The sequence below is a fragment of the Cupressus sempervirens genome, chromosome 11, assembly GCF_028749045.1.
Source record: "Cupressus sempervirens isolate cs-2001-9-10 chromosome 11, ASM2874904v1, whole genome shotgun sequence".
In the NCBI taxonomy this organism is placed as follows: Eukaryota; Viridiplantae; Streptophyta; class Pinopsida; order Cupressales; family Cupressaceae; genus Cupressus; species Cupressus sempervirens.
Genome location: NC_143128.1, coordinates 358,594,725 through 358,617,092, shown reverse-complemented (window position 1 = coordinate 358,617,092; position 22,368 = coordinate 358,594,725). Strand labels below are relative to the sequence as shown.

General features: G+C 35.1%; 1 protein-coding gene across 1 annotated transcript in view; it reads right to left on the bottom strand.

Moving 5' to 3' along the window:
* The window catches only part of LOC149529552 (uncharacterized), a 246,065-nt gene extending 224,882 nt beyond the window's left edge, over positions 1 to 21,183 (bottom strand). Inside the window, exons 1-2 of the mRNA XM_089808557.1 lie at positions 20,163 to 21,183; positions 19,864 to 20,081 (exon numbers count right to left, since the gene is read on the bottom strand). Coding sequence (XP_089664683.1) covers positions 19,864 to 20,081; positions 20,163 to 20,336 — 392 coding nt within the window. The 5' untranslated portion in view covers positions 20,337 to 21,183. The remainder of the gene's footprint in view (positions 1 to 19,863; positions 20,082 to 20,162) is intronic.
* Between the last annotated feature and the right edge of the window lie 1,185 nt (positions 21,184 to 22,368).

Here is a 22,368-nt window from a genome sequence, read left to right as displayed (position 1 = left end):
CCTCCATGAGCAAATACATACTTTTCCATTTTCCACATCTTTCCATGCTTTGCACCTCATCTTCCATTTGCACTTACATGTAAAAGCTCATCCTCCATCCGCATTTGCATGTCATCTCACTTTCCATTCCTCATTATATGTTGCATTTACATGTAATCATTTTTTGTGCAATGACATTTTGAAGACCCTAAGTCACATTTGAAAATCAGCAATCTCCATTTGCACGCATTCCCATGCACCAAGCACTTTACTTTAAAAAAAAAAAAAGGTTAAAGATGCTGATGGAAAGTTGTTCTGAGTGTACATCCAGACATCGTCAAGAAGATTTTCAAATTGTCAAAGACTCCAGTTTGTGTTGATCTACAAAGGAGAATTCACAACAACTTGAATGAGAAAAGTTTAATCACATCAAGCTATCAAAAGACGTAACACCATGGTTATCAAGGTGAATGTAGTAGTACAAAGTATAGGAGCTTTTCATCCTGTGATCACCTAGGATTGCATCATCAAGTACAAGGTCGTTCAGGATTGTTTCAACTCTCTTCCATCTTCTTCTTCTTTCATATTTGTAATTGAAGAGGATGTATTACATGAAGATGTGTAATTACATGTAATGCAAGTTGCATGTGTATGTAAAGGATGTAATGAGAGTTGCATGTGCTATTGCATGTAACTCTTTAGTTTCTATAGTTAGACTTGGTCAAAGTTGGTTGAGTTGCTCCCACTTTTTCCTCCACCTTTTTCTCAACTTCTTTGCCTATATAAAGGAGTGCCCCCTCATTGTAAAACGACCATTATCTTTATGCAAGAGAGCTCTGGAGAAATTGTGCCAGCAGAACTTTGTTTGTGTTAGCATTATTTTGAGAGAAAGTGAATACAAAGGAGCATTTGAGACTTAACTTTGATTAAGTGAAATTGTTGCTTGTATGAATTGTAAGCTTTGTCTATAATTCATTCAAGTTATCTTTGATTTATACTATCTTTTGTTATTGATATTGTATCTTGTGAAGTGATAGAAAAGAGTTAAGGAACAATTGAAGCCCGAGTTTTGACTAGGAACAATTGTGAAAATCCATAGCTATAAGCTTTGTCTGTAGCTTGTATGTTCGTCTTAATTCGCAAAATAGTTAGATTGTTCTTACTTTTAGGAGTCTTTGTGCCCTAATTGTAAAACTTTTACCATATAGAAGTACGACTGGACTTAGAGCCAAACCGGTACATTTTTAGCTAGCTTTTGAATTAGTGAAGATTTATTGGTATCACTGTTTCCAGCTCTTGATAGAAGTGTAGTTAGAGATTTACCTTGCCCATTATTCGCTATACGAGTAAGTGGATCCTTTCTTGAAAGTTAAGAAGAAAGGATATTAGTAACACCCTATTTACAAGATCTCTCGACTTCTTGCTTACCTTGAGTTGATCCAAGGAATGGTGAGAAGGGGGAGCCTTCCCTTTAAGGTAGGAGAGACTCTGTCTCACACGCTGTGGCTGGTCATCCTATTTTGCGATTGAATTTTTAGCCAAAACTGTCAGTTGCAAAATATCCACCCAACAATACATACATGCGCGCGCGTGTGTGTATATATAATTGCATAATGGTGATATTTTATATATATATGAAAAATACATTTATATATCAAATATATTTATCCGACTGAACTAGAATATTAACACTCCCTCTTAGTTTAGAAGGATAAACACATGAATAGATATTACTTCAATGCTAAGTTATCGATTCTGGTTCTGATGTTGATGTAGGTGCGGAGTGTTGATGCTTGGATGCATGGATTTTTTTTGGGGGGATTCTGGATGTGTTTGGGTGCGTCCATACATAAGTATATATATGTTTAAAAATATCTATATATAGTAATACATACATATATATGTGTGTGTGTGTGTAAAGTTGTCAATTATAATTTATGACAATGTATGCAAAGAAATACAAGAAATATTAAATATACAAAAATAAACCATTCAATAAATCATTATCATAATCAAATTGAAATAATAGTACATCAAGATTCCAATGCAATTCAAATTACAAAATCAAAACATAGTTCATGGTTCAATGTTGATCAATCAAGAGTCAAGGCTCAAGATTCATATATCACATTTAGTTATTCAGAATCATAAGGATTCTCAAAAAATCCACATTCTCATCATCTCCTCCTATTGCAACACTTGCAAATTCATTTGAACCATGCATGGTTCCAATTGTGCTAGATGCACGTGCTATGATGTTATCAACATCATTATCCGTCATCGCAATAAGATCCTGAAGTGTTTCATCCAAGTCTGCAGAAAAGATGCAAGTTGGTATGTATATAACCTAAGTCCTCATCTTTCTTTGAGCCCAACCGGTTGCACTTCACTGAATGGATATAGGAGTATGTACTCCAATTCCCTTCATCAGCAGAAGAACTTGCAACATGAATAGTGTTCATAAAAATTTAAAATTTTAAAATTAAACATACAAATGAAAAGCAAATTAGAGAATGTTAAACACTAAAATGTAGAATACAATTTGCTAAATAAATAAATAAATGAAAACTTACTTGTGAGAGGATCTTGATTGCAAGAGGTTGTAGATGCTTGAATGGTTGACCATACATGTACCACCATGTGATAGCTCCTATGTCATTTTGGTCCTTTTATTGCATATGGAGTAAGTTTTGATCCTGAAGCAAATAAGCCAAATTTTGCCTCACCTTTTTGTGCATTTCATCATCTAGGAAGAGTCTTGCAAATGCAGTGTAGCACCCAGTAGCAACTTCTTCATTTGTATATGGTGCAATTCTATCCTGCATAGCAAGTATTTCCTGGCTATAGTACCTTGGAGATAAGGCATATGCAAGGAGGTGCAATGGGGTAGTCATCCTCTCCCAATGATGATGAATGATATCCTCCACCTTTTTGCACAAGGCTTCACATTCTGTGGGGTTAGTCTCATGTGCTTGTATTGAAAGCTTTACCTTTTCTACCATGGTGTCCATGCCATCGTACACATCCCCCAAGCAAGGTGCATTTGTATCAACAAAGCATAGCATAGTCATGATAGGCTCGATGAAATCCAATACAAATTGCACATGAGCCCACCAATGCTCATCCAAGATCATTCCCCTGACCTTCAAGGCTCTCTCTGAATTTGAAGCCTTCTATATAGCCCATTGGAATGCTGATTTCATCTTGAGGAGTCGTTTCAGAACAATAGTATGAGATGCAAATCTAGTCTCAACAACCTATAAGAAAGTTGACAATATGATATCAAATATAAAACAAAGTTATAAACAAGAAATTTGATATTGAACATGAATATAAAACTTATTCAATATAAATAAATAAATGAAACTAAATAATTACAATTTTAAATCTACCTTCAACAACTCCAACTTGGAGAATGATCTGAATATAGATTGTGACATGTGGTGGTTTGTCACAAACATTTTTATCTTCTCTCCCTCTTGGTATATTTGATTCACCCAATCTATTTGGGTGCCAACTTATTGCATGAACAAGTTGAGAGAGTGCATGATGCATGGTGTCCAAAAAATATGGTCGTATCGAGACTCAACCAAAGCACCTGCACCCCTACAACTCATGGCATTATTTGTGACCACCTGGACCACATTCTCACTACCCACCATCTCTTTTGCCTCAATGAGAATTCTAGAAATGAATTGTGAATCCTTAATTTGTCCTTCACAATTAATAGCCCTAAAAAACATTGCCCTTTTGGGGGACATTGCAATCACATTTATCAATGGTTGGTTCCTTGTGTCTTTCCATCCATTAGATACAATAGTTATGCTGGAAGTTTTCCAAGATGTCCTAATTGGTTAAAGAGCTTTGTCTATAGGAATCTTTTCCTTTTGCAAAAGAGTAGTACGCACCTTTTCATACTCGGGGCTAATGTCATCAGCTGGTGCTCTTAGGATGGCTACAACCATTTCCTTCCAATATGGCGATCTTGCCAAATTGAAAGGAAGAACATTGGCATAAAGGCAACGTGCAATTGCTTCATCAACAATCTCTCTTGCCTCCATTTTGAATGCTTGATCCAACAAACCTCTTTTGCGGGTAATAACTTCTACTTCATCATCCTCCTCTCCCACTTCCAAGAATGGATGTTTGGAGGATGCAACATGATCAGTGGACACATTCACTTTGCTCTTTGTAGATGAAGGTTTGTACAAACTTGTTTTTTATTTGCTCAGTAAACGATCAGCAGCCTCTTGTTCTATTATGAATCTGGCTAAATGTGCATCGCTCAACCTTCTTCCATCTTTACTTCCCTTGCACAATGTTATTCCTTTACCAGTAGGGCCCATAAAATGAGCTTTGACCCGAGAATATGAGTTGTTGAATGGTTTACTATGACATATATTGCATCTCTAAATGTATGACCCACCTTCGAAAACTTGTGATGATCTTGTGGTGTGTCTCCATGATGGAGATATCACATCAATATTGAAGTTATCACTTCGTTCTTGCCCTGTTGTTGAACTTTGACTATCAATAGTGGCCATTCTTGCACAATAGAAACTATGAATCTAATAAGAGGACAGAAAAAATTAACTTAGAAATGTTTAAAAAAATCTTACTCCATTTCTTTACAAAAAAAAATCTTGAAAATTTTCTTCTAAAACTTGAAAAATTCATGAACTAAAAAAATCACTAAAAAAGCTCATGAAATGGATCGAATGCTTACATTAGATGCTTATTCGTCCTTTGTGGAAGCTCAATAGACACCCTACGAATGATCCTCTTCAAAACTAATGACCTTGCTTTTAGAATTCCACAATGGAGACCAAATTAGAAGAGAGCCCAGCTACAAACAAAATGGGAAGAATGGGCAATGAATAGCCTCTTTTAGGGCTGTTTTAGGGTTGTGAGGCAAATAGAAGGAAAAAAAACCAAAAAAAACATTTAGATCACATGTTAAGTGACTGGACGCAGGAAACAAGTGGATGCTCACGGCATGCACCCAGATGCTCTCTGGAGCACCCCACATGCATCATAGGAGATAACACTGCTTTTTGGCAGCACCCACCACGCTTCCTCCCACATCCACGCACCAGTCCGCATTCACATCTGCACCCCCCTCCAAGGCCAACACATCGGTAACTTAGCTTCAACGTAATATCAGGAATTACAAATTTTAAGAATATCTTTGATTAAAAGATATTCACCATTTTGATATAGTTTCATGACATCAAGAATAATGACCTCCTAAATGTCAAATCAAATGACATTCACCAAGTATTCTAAAAATGTCCATAGGTAATGTATCCTCAATAATACTTACTATAGAAACATTCATGGTTTGTTTAAGGAACTTAATCTACCATGCAATATATAATATATCATGATTTGTCTCAGACATCATAAGATGTCCATCACAATATTAGGCCATGGTGTGTTTAAGGAACTTAATCCACCATGCAATTTATCATCTATTGTGATCCACTTAGACATCACAAGATGTCCATCGCAATAGAAGGCCATGGTCTATTTAAGGAACTTAATCCACCATTCAAGTTTTAATCTATCATGATCTTCTTAGACATCAGAAGATGTCCACCATAATAGAAGGTTTAATTTAAATTAAAAGATCGTTACCTTCCAATAACTTTTACAAATATAAGTGATAATCATTTGGAAGTCATCACTTTCTCATGATATACACAGGGTCCAAATAGTCATGAAAATAACATAAATATTTTCATTGGTACAATAAACAAATGAGCTGAGACTCTTTCTCAATAATTACAATTTTATATCAAGTTTACCTCAAATGTGATTCGCCTTTATTTTGCAATAGATTTATAGTGAACTCCCTCTTAATCCAACACTACACACATTTTATGAATATTTTGAAGTTCTTAAGAATGCAAATTTCTCTGAACCCAAGTTTGGATTATTGACTTAAGCAAAGGAAGCTTGATGTTTAAGTCTATAAGGATAGTTTGTTGCAATGTGCCTATAGTTAACGCATCAATAACATTGCACTTCTAAGTAGTCTCTTCTTTTTTTGTACAACTGGTTACTATTGAGTACTTGCCCTTTTTCCTTATTAATCCAGTGGTGAGAATCTAAATGTCTTCATTGTTGCAATGTGCCCATAGTTATCGCATCTACAACATTGTACTTTCGAGTAGTCTCTTTCTCTCTTGTATGATTGTTTACTATTTCAGTACTTGCCCTTTTTCCTTTTTAATCTAGTGGTGAAAATCTAAATGTCTTAATTTTTGGATTCCATACTAATTCCTCTGGATATTAGAATTACACTCTTCTTGAGTGTAGCCAGCTTTTAGTTGATCAAAATTGGGGAGCTTGGAACAAGCATTTTTTCCTTGTCTAAAGTTTTCCCATGAAGTAGGGAGTCCATTTAATGTTAACTCCTTACTATCATAGATGTGACCAATTTTTAAGAGTTGGTTTCTTAATTCCGTTATCCTCATGAAGTATGAGGTGATGGTCTCTCCTTTATTCATCTTTATATTAGTGAGTTGATTCTTTAGAGTAAGAAGCCTACTAGTATTGTTAATCTCAAACATGTCTTCTAGGGCTTTTAACATATCATATGCAGAGTCTAACTTTGTGATAATAGGTAGTAAATGATTTTTTACTCTGTTGACCAATAACTCCATTGCCCTGGTGTTGTCATTTTCCCATTTACTCTTTTCGTTGTCTTCCTTGGGTTTAGGGGAACTTTTCACTATAGTTATTATATCATGCTTTTTCAGAATTGGCATTGTTCATATTTTCCAGGCTTTAGAATCTGAAGCGCTCCTTTGAGTATGTCGTCGAGTCTCATGCCATTTTCCATTTTGAAATAGTTTGGTGATTTTCCAATAATTTTCAATAATTTGATCTGATCTTTTCTTCAGACCTTCTCTGATACCATGTTAAAATTAATGATCAGATTTGAAAGAATGAAACTTGTGTGAATTTTGTAATTTATATATATTTCTTCAATATGTTATGATCTACAATATTATATCTTCAACGTAATGTGCTTATGTTGAATGCGATGTAGATTACGTTCTTCTTCAACCAACATATATAACCAGTGATACTAATATTGATCAGAGTAACGAAACTCGTCACGAGTTAGACAAGTCTTCTGGGTCAGCGAGTTTGGTTACTCTGGTCGGGTCAAAATGACCTGTAACCCCTGCCCGATGGGTCGCCTTGGGTGATCTACATGACTCTCCTGACCCACAGGTCAATCACGTGACTTGTGGATCACGTGCATCGTGACCCAGCCATGGCTGGGCAAATCCGGCCGCCAAATCCTCACAAGCATCGATAAAGACTACAATTGATCCTAGAGGCACCTCACAGGCAGAGACTATGGCTAATCATTCATCCAAGACCTACCTTAGACGCCTTACTAGGAGGCATATTATAGATTATTTTGAGGCTGAGGTTGAGGATGAGGATGAGGACTAGAAGCCATAGCTATAGACTTGTTTTAACTTTTTGTTTAAAACTTAACATATATTTGGAACATTTGATGATGACTATTGATGTGATGGATTTCATGGATTTGATATACATTTTTATGGATTTCACAGAGTTTATATATCTATGTTTGTTATTTCCTTTAGCTACTATTTAGTAATTTACCTTTGTACTTATGTAATCGATGTATGTTTATGTATGTGATCAAATTACCTTCTATTTGTAATGTCCCTCCTCGTGTCTTGAGTATTTGATGCTTAAAATTTGTAAAAAAATGATAGTAGATGGAAAAGACAACATAAAAATATGTGAGTATTAAAACAATTATTAGAAATTAACAAAATGAATATTATTAAATCATCTAAGTACTAATTCCCATACTAAACACACCTAATCCTTTGAAGGAAGCTCTACTCAGATTTACCTAACCCTCTCATGAGAATAACAATCAATTAGGAAACCATCATGTTAAGAGCACCTTCTAGGGCCTTTGGGATCTCTATTAATGAGTGAACTCATTAACAATACATACTTGATAGAGATCCCACCTCTAACCAAGCCTCTTGTCTCTAACATATGCATATAATTTACCACTTCAATATATATTATCTCTAAGAGATTCTCTACAAATCTCTCTTTGGGTTCCAATTCGGAATCCCAACATTCAATCAAGAATGCCCTCTAATCTTTGAGTTTTCTTAAAAGAAACTCGACATTCTAATGAATGCCCCCTACCAAGTTCTTACTTGATCTCTATGAGAACTATAAAGTTCTCATCTCAATCCTTGATTTTGATAATTTTATGTACCAAATGGTTCATATTTATTTGTGAAATAAACATATCAAATGAACACACCTCTGGTTCCCTTTAGTTTTTCATTTTATAATCCTTCATAGCATATATATTACTTCAATTCCCAACATTCAATATATATTAGTTTAGTTTCTTTACTTTCTCCACTCTGATGGTTTTGTAGTTCAACTCACTTAAGTATAATTGTTTTTTAATCCTAAAAAATCTCCTTATTTCAAGGGTTTTGTCACTTTCTATCGAATCATGGACGAGTCTAAGTTGGGTCACGAATCGAGTTACTCTTGTCGAGCTAGGGTTGGGTCCGAGTCTTGGTACTTTGATATAGTTTACTGTGAATAGTAACGAGACTACGATCATAATGGATGCCTTGTGAGAAATATGTTTCAGAAGATTGTATATTATTATGTGTTTTTTGTTGTGTTGCAGATGAGTCACTCATATACTTGTTGCAAGTGTACTACTCATATACTTGTTGCAAGTATATGTTTGCAATTCTGTACAGTTGCATTTTTTTTAACTATTATATATAAAATGCATGTTTCACCCCAAATGTATGGGGTGTCGAGGACTCACAACCCTAATGGAAGTGACTACAACACGGAGTCATATCCCATCGGGTTTGTGACTCCATGATACCCAAAAATGCCCATTTAGATAGCAATTAAAACAATCACTTAAACAATTTGACTTTTATTAGTCATTCCATCGTATTATTATTATGCAATCGAATATATATATAATAGTAATATTTTCTATATGTATGAAAATTATATTTAATATTCAAATATATTTATCCGACTAAACTATAACATTAACAACTTACACATACATTTATATGAGAATACAATAATTCATTATAAGTAAATGTTATACCATCCATTTCCATACATTTTTCATGCAATGCCCTTTTTGTTTGCATATGCAATCACACTCCAAAAACTTGTTTTTGGGTTGTTCCACCATAAAAGTACATGTTTTGAGCCCAAATGTATTCATTCATTCGTTGCTTTAAGAATTTCCAGCCATACCTCATGAAAATGTTCCAAAACTCATGCTTGTCCACTCAAAAGCATGGAGTAGATCCTCCTCTTGAAGATGTACTTATGTTGTGGAATTTTCATGTCATAGTTGCTTTCACACACAAACTTGCCATGAAAGAGGAAATTGTACTAGGTAAAGATAAGGAAAAGAAAAAAAATAAGTATCAATTTGAATAGTATCTTAATTCCGTACCTCCTTCACAAGTCACCTCGTATTATGAAGATATCAGAGATATTGATATTTGACACTTGAATATCAAAGACCTTTTGAAGAGAATAGATGTTGTTGCTGCAAGTGAAATAGCAAACATAAAACAAAGCAGTAGTCATCTTGTTTCTACTTTCCCTTTGACTGCTCATGAAATTGAGTTTGTGTATGCCTATGCAAAGAACTTTGATCTCCCATCAAGGGCTATCAGAGACCAAGATGGGAAGACCATTATCAGTCTAGATCCAGAGAACCTTGACAGAATCTTATGTCCACCTGCTCCAGTAGTAACCAATGTCACAAACCAAAAAGCCTTGGAAAGATGGGATAGCAACACTACAAAATGCATTACGTACGTGAATTCGAATTGGTTGATCAACAAGAGGCCTAATTTTGTTAGATGATTAAAGGGAGTGTCATTTTGTATTCAAGAAAGAGATCAATGATCTCATTACACTACTTACTCGCATTGGTGGACTCAAAAGATCCAATACCTTTGAGCTATGGATGTATAAGTTCATTTCTCTCATAATTCATTCCAAACAAAGATCTTTTGGGGAGAAATGATTGGTGATATGTTATTGGAGCAGCTGTTCCAAGTCACTTCAATTAGGACCTTCTACATGAACTCATACCTAGTGTACGTTGCTGCTACCTTAGGTTCATTCTTGGGCTTATGCAGAAAGGGTGATCGGATGTTAGTACTAGTTTGGGAGTATTATGATCAGCCAACCTTGAGATCCATTTAGATGTGCTACAAGAGGGTGCAAGATGCTTTCTATGGGCATTACATGTGCCTATTCAACAAATAACTTCCATGGAACCGTGTATCTAAGGCTTGAGCTAAGCTGAATGTGTATGGCTATTTGTTCCTTCAATTTCCCAACTTCACATATATGAGGGTTGGTTATGTCAGAGATGAGCCATAAACTCTTTCAAGAAACCCCAGTAACAAGATTATCCTCATGGACTTGGCAAGGCAGCTAATGGTGGTACAATCATACCAATCTTCCTTGTATAGACTGAGTGTTGGGATTTCATCAAGAAACCCTTTTAAGATTGGCAATGACTCACTGGATACAATGCCTAAAGCTAAAAACATGGAGCTCAAGCTTCAAAGGATTACTTTGAAGAAATTCATGTCACAGGCTTTTGATTGGCAAGGCATGAATGACAAAATAAGAATATCCTATATCCATGTTCATCATCTTGAAAATAATTGGGTTGATTTGCACATAGAGATTGACATTTGCCAGAAGGACTTTATTTGGTTAACTCTAAAGCAAATTGTGGACTTTAACCTCGCAAAGATCATTGCAAAGTTTGAAGATGATGATCAAATTCTAGATCTGGAATACAATAGGCATCATGTGGATAGGCTACCTCATTCATCTCCATCCTAGTTATCAAAGGAGAGCATTTCCATATGGAATTGTTTTCAGCCTATTCTCACCAATACAAATATCTGGTTGAAGAAGAGAGAGCTGAAATGCATAAAGATTAAGCCTATAAGAGATTTTGATCCCGCTGGTCCACTTGGTTTGAAGGTTGAAATGAGAGGCAAACAAAAGGATGACTTGAAATCTTCAGCAGGAGTCATTCCAAAGCTTACCATCAAAGGTGAGAAGGCAAGGGGATGTGTGCTTGAGGTAAAGTCTGTAGAACCTTAAAATATTCACATTGACCTAAGTGATGATGAACTTCTCCATTATCAAGGAAATCCTCTCCAAGGGTACCCCTCCCTTGGAAGTGTCACTTGCTATTGCTCTTCCTATTTCTATGCCAACCTTAGATGAATCATCGGATTCACCATTGCACATGGCCATAGATACTTTTCCTCCAGAGAAAGAAACATTTCATGTGGATCTGATCCCAATCACACCAAATATGTCTATTTCCTCAGTTGCCCCTATAGTCTTGCCATTGGAGCAATATCACAGCTTTGAAAGTATGTTTGATGCTTACACCATGTCTATTCTTAATGCTATGGTTCCATCCATAGCATTAATGGATACTTCATCAATACAGTTTGAGCACTTCAAGGTCGAGGTCACATATAGTAGTCAGCTCCAATAGTAATCATGGTTGAAGCTCCATCTATTGTGAACACAGTTGCATAAGCTGATCTAGTATCCACTTTGGTTAACCACTACTGTTGCAGGGTCCTTTTCCTTTACGCTTCCTCCTTATCTCATTGCGATTACTCAAAAGAGGAAGAAGGAAGAACTTCCACCCAAGGACCATGATTCCAATGTGGTTACAAAGACTAAGGTTTCTAAAACCAAAGACACAAAAATGGTGTCAAGAATCTTAGTTGGCAATGATAACACTAAATATGTAGAGGTAGATCAACCTCTCATTGAAAATCCAATGGAGGAGATGTAAACCAATAATTACAAGTTCACCACAATTGAACTTGGTAAACAGTTTCACTTGGTGTGTTGGTAGGATGTGCATGATACTTTTAGTTTGTTCACTTAAAAAGATGACAAGCTGCGGGAAAGGAAAAATAGGCTTAAAGAGGACAATGCCTTGCTATATGACATCATTGAGAAGATGAAGGCCTATTCTCTAATAGTTGAGTCTTCAAAGCATGTGGTGCAGATTAAGAAGAAAGCTAAGGCTATTGGTATTTGGTGTGATTGTCTGGAATCACAAGGAGTGGAACTTATAGAGACAATTTTAGAATACTAAGGCGAGGAAGGGATATTTCAGCTAGGTTGAGGGAGCTTCTTTTTCTTTCCATCAACAACTCAAATCCCTCAAGATGAACCTGAATGTATGGAGGGCCATAACTTAGGTTGACTTAGATGTTTTGTGCAATTGTGGGATCATCTCTTTAGTAGAGATGTACTACAATTACTTGTATCTAATGATCAATAGGGACAAAGTGCTACAAGGCCTAGTGATTGAAGGTGAAGTAGCAATACAACAATTTTCGAGAGAAAGAGTGTATGATCAGGGATAGTTTTTTGTAGCTGAAATGCGAAATCATTTATGAAAGTAGAGAACTTACTAATGAGGAAGTCTTTATATCAGAATTCGAGAGAGTTATCCGTCTACAACTTGAAGCGGAAAACTTTGATTTCAAAGAAATTGATACTCTCACAAGCTACAGATTTTCACTTGGTGATCTACAGAGAAAATTGAAAGAGTGTGGCAACGTCACTTCAAAGAATGCAAATGTTGTCTGTAAGTTGTCAGTTGATGCACAAGGCATATGCGAATTGGATGCAACAATTGTACAGGAATCTTCGCAAAAATTCAAAGAATCCATGGACATGTGAAATTTTTTTCTGAGTGCCTTGGGCATTTCTTTCTCATTCTTTTTAGGAATAGATGTATTTTAGGGCATATTGCATGTAGAAGCAAAATATTTTGTAAATACCAAAAAAATATAGTTGTGTACATGCTTCATGTAATCCAACTTTGAATAAGTCAAAGTTAGGTAGAAGTTTGTTAGAGAATAAGTCAAGGTAGTTGAGGGTTTCCCCTTTTCTCTCCACCTTTCTCTCTCTTCTTTTCCTATATAAAGGAGACAGTTCATTGTAAATAAACATCTTCTGTTTTATGCAAGGAGACTATGCTGAAGTTGCTCGTAACTTGAAAACTTTGTGTTTTTGGATACAAAATTTCTGAATTGAATAGAAGAAGTAGGTCTTCCCAAACTTTGTGCTGTGAAGCTTGAAGTTGGTCATTGTATTCTTATGTTGCATTATCAATTTATCTTTTATTCAATTTGTAGTTTGTTTGTGTGGATCATTTGAGCATTCAGTTTGGTTTCTTGAAGACTTTGAGCTTCTAGAAACACGATTGTTATAGTTAGATAGGAGCTATGAATCTCAGAGTTAAAGACATTGTGCTTTAATTTGGAGTATCTTATTTCAATTTGGATAGTTAGCAAGAGACCTTGTCCTTTACCATCTATTCTTCACCAAAATGGATTAATCATGAGACTTTGAGCCTTTACTGTTAATCCACAAGATATATAAGTAAATGGTTGTTTCTATTATTGTTCTTACATCAACTCTAGAGCCACTAGTATTATTGTAACAATCGATGTCTTTTGTTAAGTTGAAAGTTGTAGTTGTGTAAAATTATTCCTGAAAAAAAAAAGGAAGTTATTAAGGAGAACCACCTTTTTGTTAGTTTCAGTTAGGTCTCTATTGTAGCCACCTACGGTAAGAAGGGAGCCTCCCCTATTGTTGAGAGGAGAGATTTATCTCACTACACCATTACCTAAAGTCATAATTTTGTAAGTTGTGGTTTTAGTGACTTGCAAAATTTTAGTCAACAAATCTTAGCCTTAAGGTTGGTGGATTCTCCATTCCTTTATTAGTAGCACACAAATTGATTTTATTAAAGGGAGCATTCTTGAAAACCTCCTTGCCAGCTGGGAAGCCATGGATTGGGAAAGATGCTTCAATTTAAATATAGGCATGCTACTCCTTGACTTTGAGAAGGCCTATGATAGGGTGGAGTGGCTCTTCCTAATGATGACCCTCGAAGCATTTAGGTTTCTTAATTGGTTTTGTTAGAAGTTTAGCACCTTAATGAAAGATGTTTCCCAAGATGATATAAATGGTTTTTTCTAAGAGCAATTTTGTTTAGGGATGTCTATTAGACAGGGCTGTTCTTGCCCCAGCCTTGTTTGTAATTGCTTCAAATGTTATTGACTATCTTGTAAGGGAGTCAATCATGAGCTGGCCTCAAGATAAAAGGGATGATATCATAATACTCTTGGACAAGTAGGACCTCCTCAATATTCAATTTATTAATTTTGATAAATTAATGTAGAAGCTAAATCTATTTTGTATGGCCTCTTGGGAAAAACTATCAACTGTAAAGTCTAATGCTAAGTTGGGAAGGACCCAATAAGCAAATTAAGTACCTATGAATTCCCTTTGTTGTTAATCCATGCTTGCGGGACATTTGGGAATGGGTCAAAATCAAAATTGACAAAAAATTAGGCAAGTGGAATAAACATTACTCGTCTTTGGTAGGAAGAATACAAGTATGCCAAAAAATCCTCTCTTCTTACATTCTCTTTTACTCCTCTATGTGGTTGTTCATTAATTATCAAATAGATGAAATCCAAAAGAAAATCAGGCGATTCCTATGGTTTAATGGGAAAGGATTTAAGAGGTGGCAATCGGTTAAAAGGGACTGATGTTGTGTGAAGAAAAAAAAGGAGTTAAAGGTTAACAAGACTTGACAAAGCCTGACATAGCCCTAATTGTTAAATGGATTTTCAAAGCCGTCAAAGGAAATAAGCCCTTAAAGGTTCTAGTAAGAAACAATATCTTGTTGGCTGTCCAAAAGCAAGTTAAAACCTGGAAATGTCTTCCCCTTTGTGATGTCTTGTTTGGTAACTTTCTTATGTCACCTACTAGATTTAGTGTCTTCAAAAGTCTATGAAAAGAGATGACATCATAAAATTAGTGACCTTAAGGAAAATATCAGAAGCAAGTTCCACCCATCTAGATCATTGTGGTGGAATCTACTTCACAAAGATAAACTCCTTGCTCAGTAAACAGGTTGTTCAGAAAAGTCTTGGTTTAATAAAGGTATCCAATCCCTCAACAACATTCTATGTAATGACCAACTGAGGTCTAGGGCATTCTTAAGCTTTGAATTTGACTTGCCTCCATATCATTGGAGGACATACTCTATACTTAGGGAATCATGCAAAACCCTTCAGTTTCCTATTGATTGGGGTTCTGAAAATGAAAGTTTTGATTCTTTCAATTGGATTTGTGAATCTGAACTAGACAAAGCTAGCACAAAAACGTCTATGATTCTTTGCTGGTCTTTATTGGTATCAATAACATCTCAGTAAAATAAGGAATCTAAACATGTCTGCAAAGCAGTGGTCCAAAATCCTTACTCAATTATGGTCTAATGAGCTTAAGCCTACAAAAGCGTACTTTTGATGGTTACTAATCTTGCAACAATCACCATGTTCCTTCACCATTATTAGTTTTCATGATTGCATTATTTGCAGAAAACCTAATACTGCAAACATATTGTTTGAATGTTTCTATGCTAAAGAGATATGGTATCTCTATTCAGTGCTAACATGCATGCCTGGGGGTACAAAGGTAGAATTAAATGGCAGGAAATTATATGATGTATTTTACATGATATGGATATAACTTTTAATTGTTTTGGCTTCTTAGGCCTATTGAAATATCATTGTGGTTTTTATGTAAAAAGAGAAATGGGGAATGGTTCCATGGCAGTAGGAAGTTACTTGCCAAGTCTAATAAAAGACTTGCCTTCTGTGATGTTTCTATGCAAGTGATTATAACCATGGAAATATCCAAAAAAAGTTTGTCAAACTGATAAAGAATGGCATTGTGGATGTAAGGAATGCAGAACTAAAATATGTGAGGTACTCGCCTTTTAATAGGGAAGACAATTTCACCTCTCTGGAAGGATACTATGAATTTGAGAGGAAGTAAAACAACAGATATTCTGTGGAAATGCTGAAGAGAGACCTGGGACAGAGAGAAAAAGAAAATATGTCAAGCAAGGAGAGGAATCACAATGAATGTGGTAAGGACTTTTCTGAAATTGAACCACCTCTGGCATGGAATGAGTTAGACACCTACAGAAGGAACTTCTGAGGACAGCCATTTACAGCTACAGCTTAGTCAATTTCTACAATGGTGTGTTAATATGTGCAATTTTGTAACCATACACAACTACTAACTAGTATCCATATATGCAACCTCATAAGCATTGACAGCTGACTAGCATTTATAGTTGCGATTATGTAACCATTTCTTTTTTATATATTCACATATCATACAGGCCTTGCATGACCAACATACTGAAATAGCAGATGTAAGTGACATAAACAGCAACCCTGTGTGCCCTTGCAGTTTAGATAGAATCCAGCAATGATGGCATAAACAGTACATGAATGATGTAATTTTTTTCCTATTAGCAATCTATATAGAATCCAAAATCAGATCTCCTGTAACTGTTTTGTTTCCAATAAATATTTATTGAGAGTTGCATAATTCTTTCTTCCTTTTTCATTTCAGTTTATTGTAATTATTTTAATCTAAATTAATTTAACAAGATGTAGGCTAGAATCAGAGAAGTTTCCGTATCAACTATCAACCTTTTTCTTGGGAACAACATCATCTTCTTCGCAGTAACAGCAATCAATAGCTCAATCAACTAGAGTACAGTTTGAAGCTTTTAGCTCAAGAACACAAGATTTGCAAGCAAGTAAAATGGAAAGTTTTATTAATAAAATTTCCAAAGTACACAAACCTCAACAGTGGATTTAACACTTCTTTCAGAATCCTTCACAACAAAAATTCAGAAAGCTGACACAATCACAAATTATGTAAAGGAGGTATTCTCGTACATTATTTTTGCATCAACCCTTTCTTTCAAGGTATTTTTTAGTGGCTAAATTTTAAAATTTTTGGGCTAGTAATTTGGCTAATAATTTAAGATTTCATACAACCTAAATCACCATATTTTTATAAAATTTAGTTCTAGAAAATTTAAATTTGCTCAATAATTTATTTTATTGAGAAATTTAAACTCAAATATTTGCCACAATATTCTTTACATGATTATTTTTGAGTCACCTTAACATAATACATTATTGGAGAAACTAAATTAAACTGACCAATAATTATCATAATTATTAGTTACTTTAGGGATCTATCACCAATATTTAGTTTTCGCTATTGATTTAAAGTATATGTAATGATCCTCATAATATTCCATGAGGTAAAAAAATGTTCACTTTTGATTTGTAATATTCCATGGTGATTAATGAACTTCCTATTATTATTGAGATTTGTCAATATTTTATACAAAAAAATTATGATTCGAAAATAATCGCCAATATTAACCATATTTAGAATCAAAATTTGAGAGATTCGCCAATAGATATAATATTGGTTTTTTCAAAATAATGAAAGATTCGCCAATATTTGATATCTTTTTTTGGAGGTAGCTTTCTTAAAGTTTACCCTACTTCAGAAGCTTCAACACTAGATACAAGTATCTCAATGTGTGGATCAGATCTATACATTTCATTGTCTGTTTTAAGGTTACGGGAACTTTCTTGGGCTGCCAGAGCTTGAAAACAGATAAAATACAATGATTTTAAGGTTGTTTACATTCTCCTCTGATTTTGTGTCTACATTTGCATTTGTCCACTATAAATGTTCCTTCATTGGAATTTTACCTGTTGCGGAGTACTAAATGTACCTCTAGCTACACGAAACACAAGGTTTGCATACTTAAGAACATAATTACTTGATATCTTCTCTTATTTTGTTTTCTGTAGTATTGACATGGTCGATCTCCTTTCTTGATTTGTGTTGTTTTGGCTAAACAAAGAGAAAAGGATGAAAAATGCAACTTCGTCTCTTTGTATTCCTTTAAATTTTAATCTTAAATTGATGGGGACGCTGCTTATTTTTTTCTTGTCTCTGCTCTTTCGATTTCCCCTGACATGATTATTCTTAATGAATGGAACTCTCAAGGGAGCATGGAAGTGTCTTTCCACTTCCTCATTTCCATATTATCACAGCCTTAACAATTCTTAGTGCCATATGTTGAGTGTGGCACCAACTTCTTTTATGCAAATCCTGATAGTAAGACAGCTATTGTTAGCAAGCACATTATTATTAATATTTCCAGGTTTACAAACTTGAATATTCTTTAAGCTTTCATGTTGGATAATGTTTCTCCTGCTATGTTTATAGGTGTGAAACAACATGATCATATAGTTTGCAGAGTTGGTTACTATGAACCATAGTTGTCATGTAGAACCAAAATAATTGCTACCAATGGACATATCTCTTCAAGTGAACCTATCTTGACAAGGACGTCCATGCATCAGCTCCGTGGATCATATCTTGTCATGCTTATCCTACATTACCCATCATGCAGTCATGACACAATTATAATGGTTTGTAAGCAATTGTATGTCAACCTCATTGTTTGATGAGATGAGTTCTTTATCATTCATTAAGGTGATAGTATAATGCTTCATGAAAACAAGGACTATTTTTAGTATATGTAATCCCTGATGAGAACCACCCGACCTTTCATTCACATACAAAATAGAGCCCATGTTACATAAACACAATAATCTGTTATGGCTGGATAAAGAGGACTGAAGCCTACCTCTTTCTATGACGAGAGCATATATTAAAGAAAATCATTAAAACATACAGCCGAATCCTGGAAGAAACATTTCACACATAAATTATTCTTAGGAACAATGTACAACACTTTTAGGGCATTGAGGACAAAGACGAATGTATATCTAAGCGACCAGCTGCCTTCTAGAGATCTGCTTTATTGGAATCAAGTTTTTATCTTATAATATATTCTGATATCCTAGTAACAAATGGGGATTGGGAATGTAGGCCCGAATGGGGTTGAAAGATAGTGCTCCTCAAGGAATTTTCGGGGCACCATCCCCACTGTGGTCAAGAGGCCGAGAGTTTGGGGACAACCCTTCCAATAGAGCCGAGAGGAGTAATAATTGTGATGTGATGAATTGGCGTTTAGTAAACTGCTTTGCAAGAAGAAAGAAAAAATAATTTATTCTGCAAGCATTGAGCTTAATAATACTGTTAAAATGCAAAAGTGGATTGGCATATTATTTGGATTTTGCTCATTACAACCCCCCCCCCCCCCCTCTCTCTCTCTCTCTCTCTCTCTCTCTCTGTGTATATATATATATATCACTGTCAAATTAAGTTTTAACTTTGCCGCAGAGTTAAATTGTGCTAAGGATAAGTCTTTAAGTACATCAGGAATGATTTCAGTTGAGTAGTCTTCCCATAACTTAATGAAAAATGATTTCATCTGATTAGAATGTTTCAGAATTGTCTCGTAAAGAGCATAAACCATTCAATACACTTTATTTTCTGTAAATGCGGAAACCTGGTAAACCTGTTCTTTGGCTCTTGAATTTATATTGTCATAGGAAGAAAATGTTAAGTAACAGTTATGCAAGATATTATACTAACAGGATCATGACATGGGTTATGGCGTCTGACCATTAGACTTTTAAATAGTCTCATCCAATGATTGAGAGGGTGAATAGCTGATTGATCAAAGTTTTAGGTAAAACTCTAAAAAGTGAAATGTATGAGAATAAAGTTTAAGATAAAGATCTAGACATTGCACGATACAAGAGGAGCAACTGCCAGGAAACCTCGGGATATGTTTCCATCTAAGTTGCAAGTAGACCAACAAGCACTATAAAGCAATCACAGTTTTAATTTAAAACACAAAATTGACAAAGAAGAACAGGAAAATAAATAACAGGCGGATGAGCATACTGAAGAACATCTTGCTTGAACTTGACTATTTCTCTGATCATCTGCCAGAAGTAGGGATTAAACGCATTTGACTTTTGGGCAAATAATCCAGAGAGGCCATTGCTGCTACTCCATTCACACCCCTTGCCATTATCCAGGCTTACAGAGAAGGACATATCAGATAGCTCCAAATCCACTCCAAGCTCTTCGAAAAATCCCATCAGATTTGAATATGTGACCTGCATTGCCCCACATTCATTTCATTTAAAAGAGACAATGCGTGGATGTAACTTCGCCTTGAATAAGAATGCAAAACTTACACGATTGCAGATCATGAAACCCAAGTCCATATCAACTCCATCCACACAGATTGTGCGTGCATGGCCCCCAAAATAATCTTCTTTTTCGTATAAATCCACATCAACCCCTGCTCGAGCTAGAGTATAAGCAGCAGTCAGGCCACTAATGCCTGCTCCAACCACTGCCACTCTCATTTCTCCTTATTAATCTTGCTTGAGTTACTTGAACACTGAGCAATTTCAATCTCAACTTTTCAGATTCACTAATCTGTAGATTTAGCTCAATGTGTACCAAATGACTCTCAGATTTTGTGAGCTCAGCAATCTGCAATACATTTATACAGCATCATTCTTACTACTAGCAGATTTATGATCACCAACTGGGTAGAATCCTTAGATATCCTAAGGAAGAAAGAAAGAAGTGATTCCATTAATGCCCACCAGTGACAAGATGTTGGCAAAATGACAGTCCTATCAGCCTCCACTGATTTATAAAAGAAGAAGAAAACTTTTTGCCGAGGATTGGCTAACGAGAAACGTGGAAATATATTAAAGCGAAATCCGTAACATCCAAAAAAGAATTCAACGAGCATGGAATACTTGTGAAAACGCTTTTTCCAATTCTCACAACTTGACCCAGTTCAAAGCTCAGCACGTTGCCACTGTATGGGATTGAAAAGACCATTGTACTGAAATAAAAATTGTTTGACGTGAGGTAAATTGTTGGTAAGCGATAAGGTGTGGAATATCTTGTGGTTCTGCACGTTGGCATTCACAAGATGAAGTTTTTAATGAACCAAGTTGCCTGCCCTTAAAAAACAATAGCTCCAGTTACTGCGGGCACGGACGAATCACAGATTAATTTACTCTGAAGAAGCCGTTTTTTCTTCTTGTATCCTCATCTCATTATTCATGGATTGTTCCTTCCAATTAGGTGGGAGATTTATGCTTTGTTGGCACTAAAATTTATGCAACGTCGTTCTATTCATTACGTACGATCCGAGATTGGCCACGTACCAACTGGAAAAAGCCATTACTGTATGTCAGGCTCATCTCTCTTTCCCATAGATAAGCCAAGAAGAGCTAGTTCCTTATTGGGTAATGAGGATCTTTTGATTTCATGGTCTATCAAGACGGAGTTCTTAATCGGGCAACGATGGTATTTTCATTGCAAACGTCTACCACACTGAATCTTAATTGGTAATGAGATTTTTTTTCATGTAATTTTGCTTCAATCTTTATAATATTTTTTTACAATGTTCCATTAGGCTAAATGGTGTATTGTACTGATATGTTTTGATGTTTGAATTTTTTCTGTATATGGTTTACTATATATTTTATTTGAAAATTCATTTAGGCTGGATATCAGTGACACGTTTCTTTGTGATTTTGTTTCATTTATGTATTTTTCTTCGTGTGCCTTTTTTTGTTATTAAGTTTCATATTTTTTTTTTTTCAATTTTTTAATGCATAGTAACCTAGTTATAGCAATTACCTTTATAGCTAATGTACATGTTTTTGTAAGGATAATTTCATAGGGAACTAAAGCCTCGATTCTAAAATGATTTTTCATGGGACACTTCAAGGATTTTTTCTATTTGCTTCCATTTCAAACATAATGGTCAATTAGCTCATGTTCTACATTCATACAATGCCATTGCTATGGTAAATAATTCAAATAGGACATTGGTGGTCTTCCAATATCATAACTTTGCATCCCTTTACTTTTCATTCAACATGTGCACAAATAGAGTTTGTTGTAAAAATTTAGACCACCGTACTTTTATTGTGTATTTTGTCACCACTTCAAGAGACTCCCTATCAAATTGAATATTATGATATTCTTCCTCCTTTTCAATGAGAAAAATACAAAGAAAGGAAGAGCTCATAGATGGTCTTTTAAATATTGGGCTATCCTCTTGAGTTATTTTGGAGCTTGGAGCAAGGTTTCTAATTTGGAGGGCAAGTTTCAGTTTTATAAGAGGAACTAATAGTTATCCTTCAACATTTAGATTTGGGCCTACAATTGCATTTTATGACTAATAAGGAATATTTTAATATTTCCTATGTTGTGGATTTAATTAAAGTGTGTTAAATTGACATTATAATCACTTTATTATAAAATAATTTTTAATAGTATGCCCCTCTTCCATGTCCATCTAGACATGAAATATTTTAAATAAAGATGAGGAAATATTATAACAATAAAATATCCCCCTTAATGATC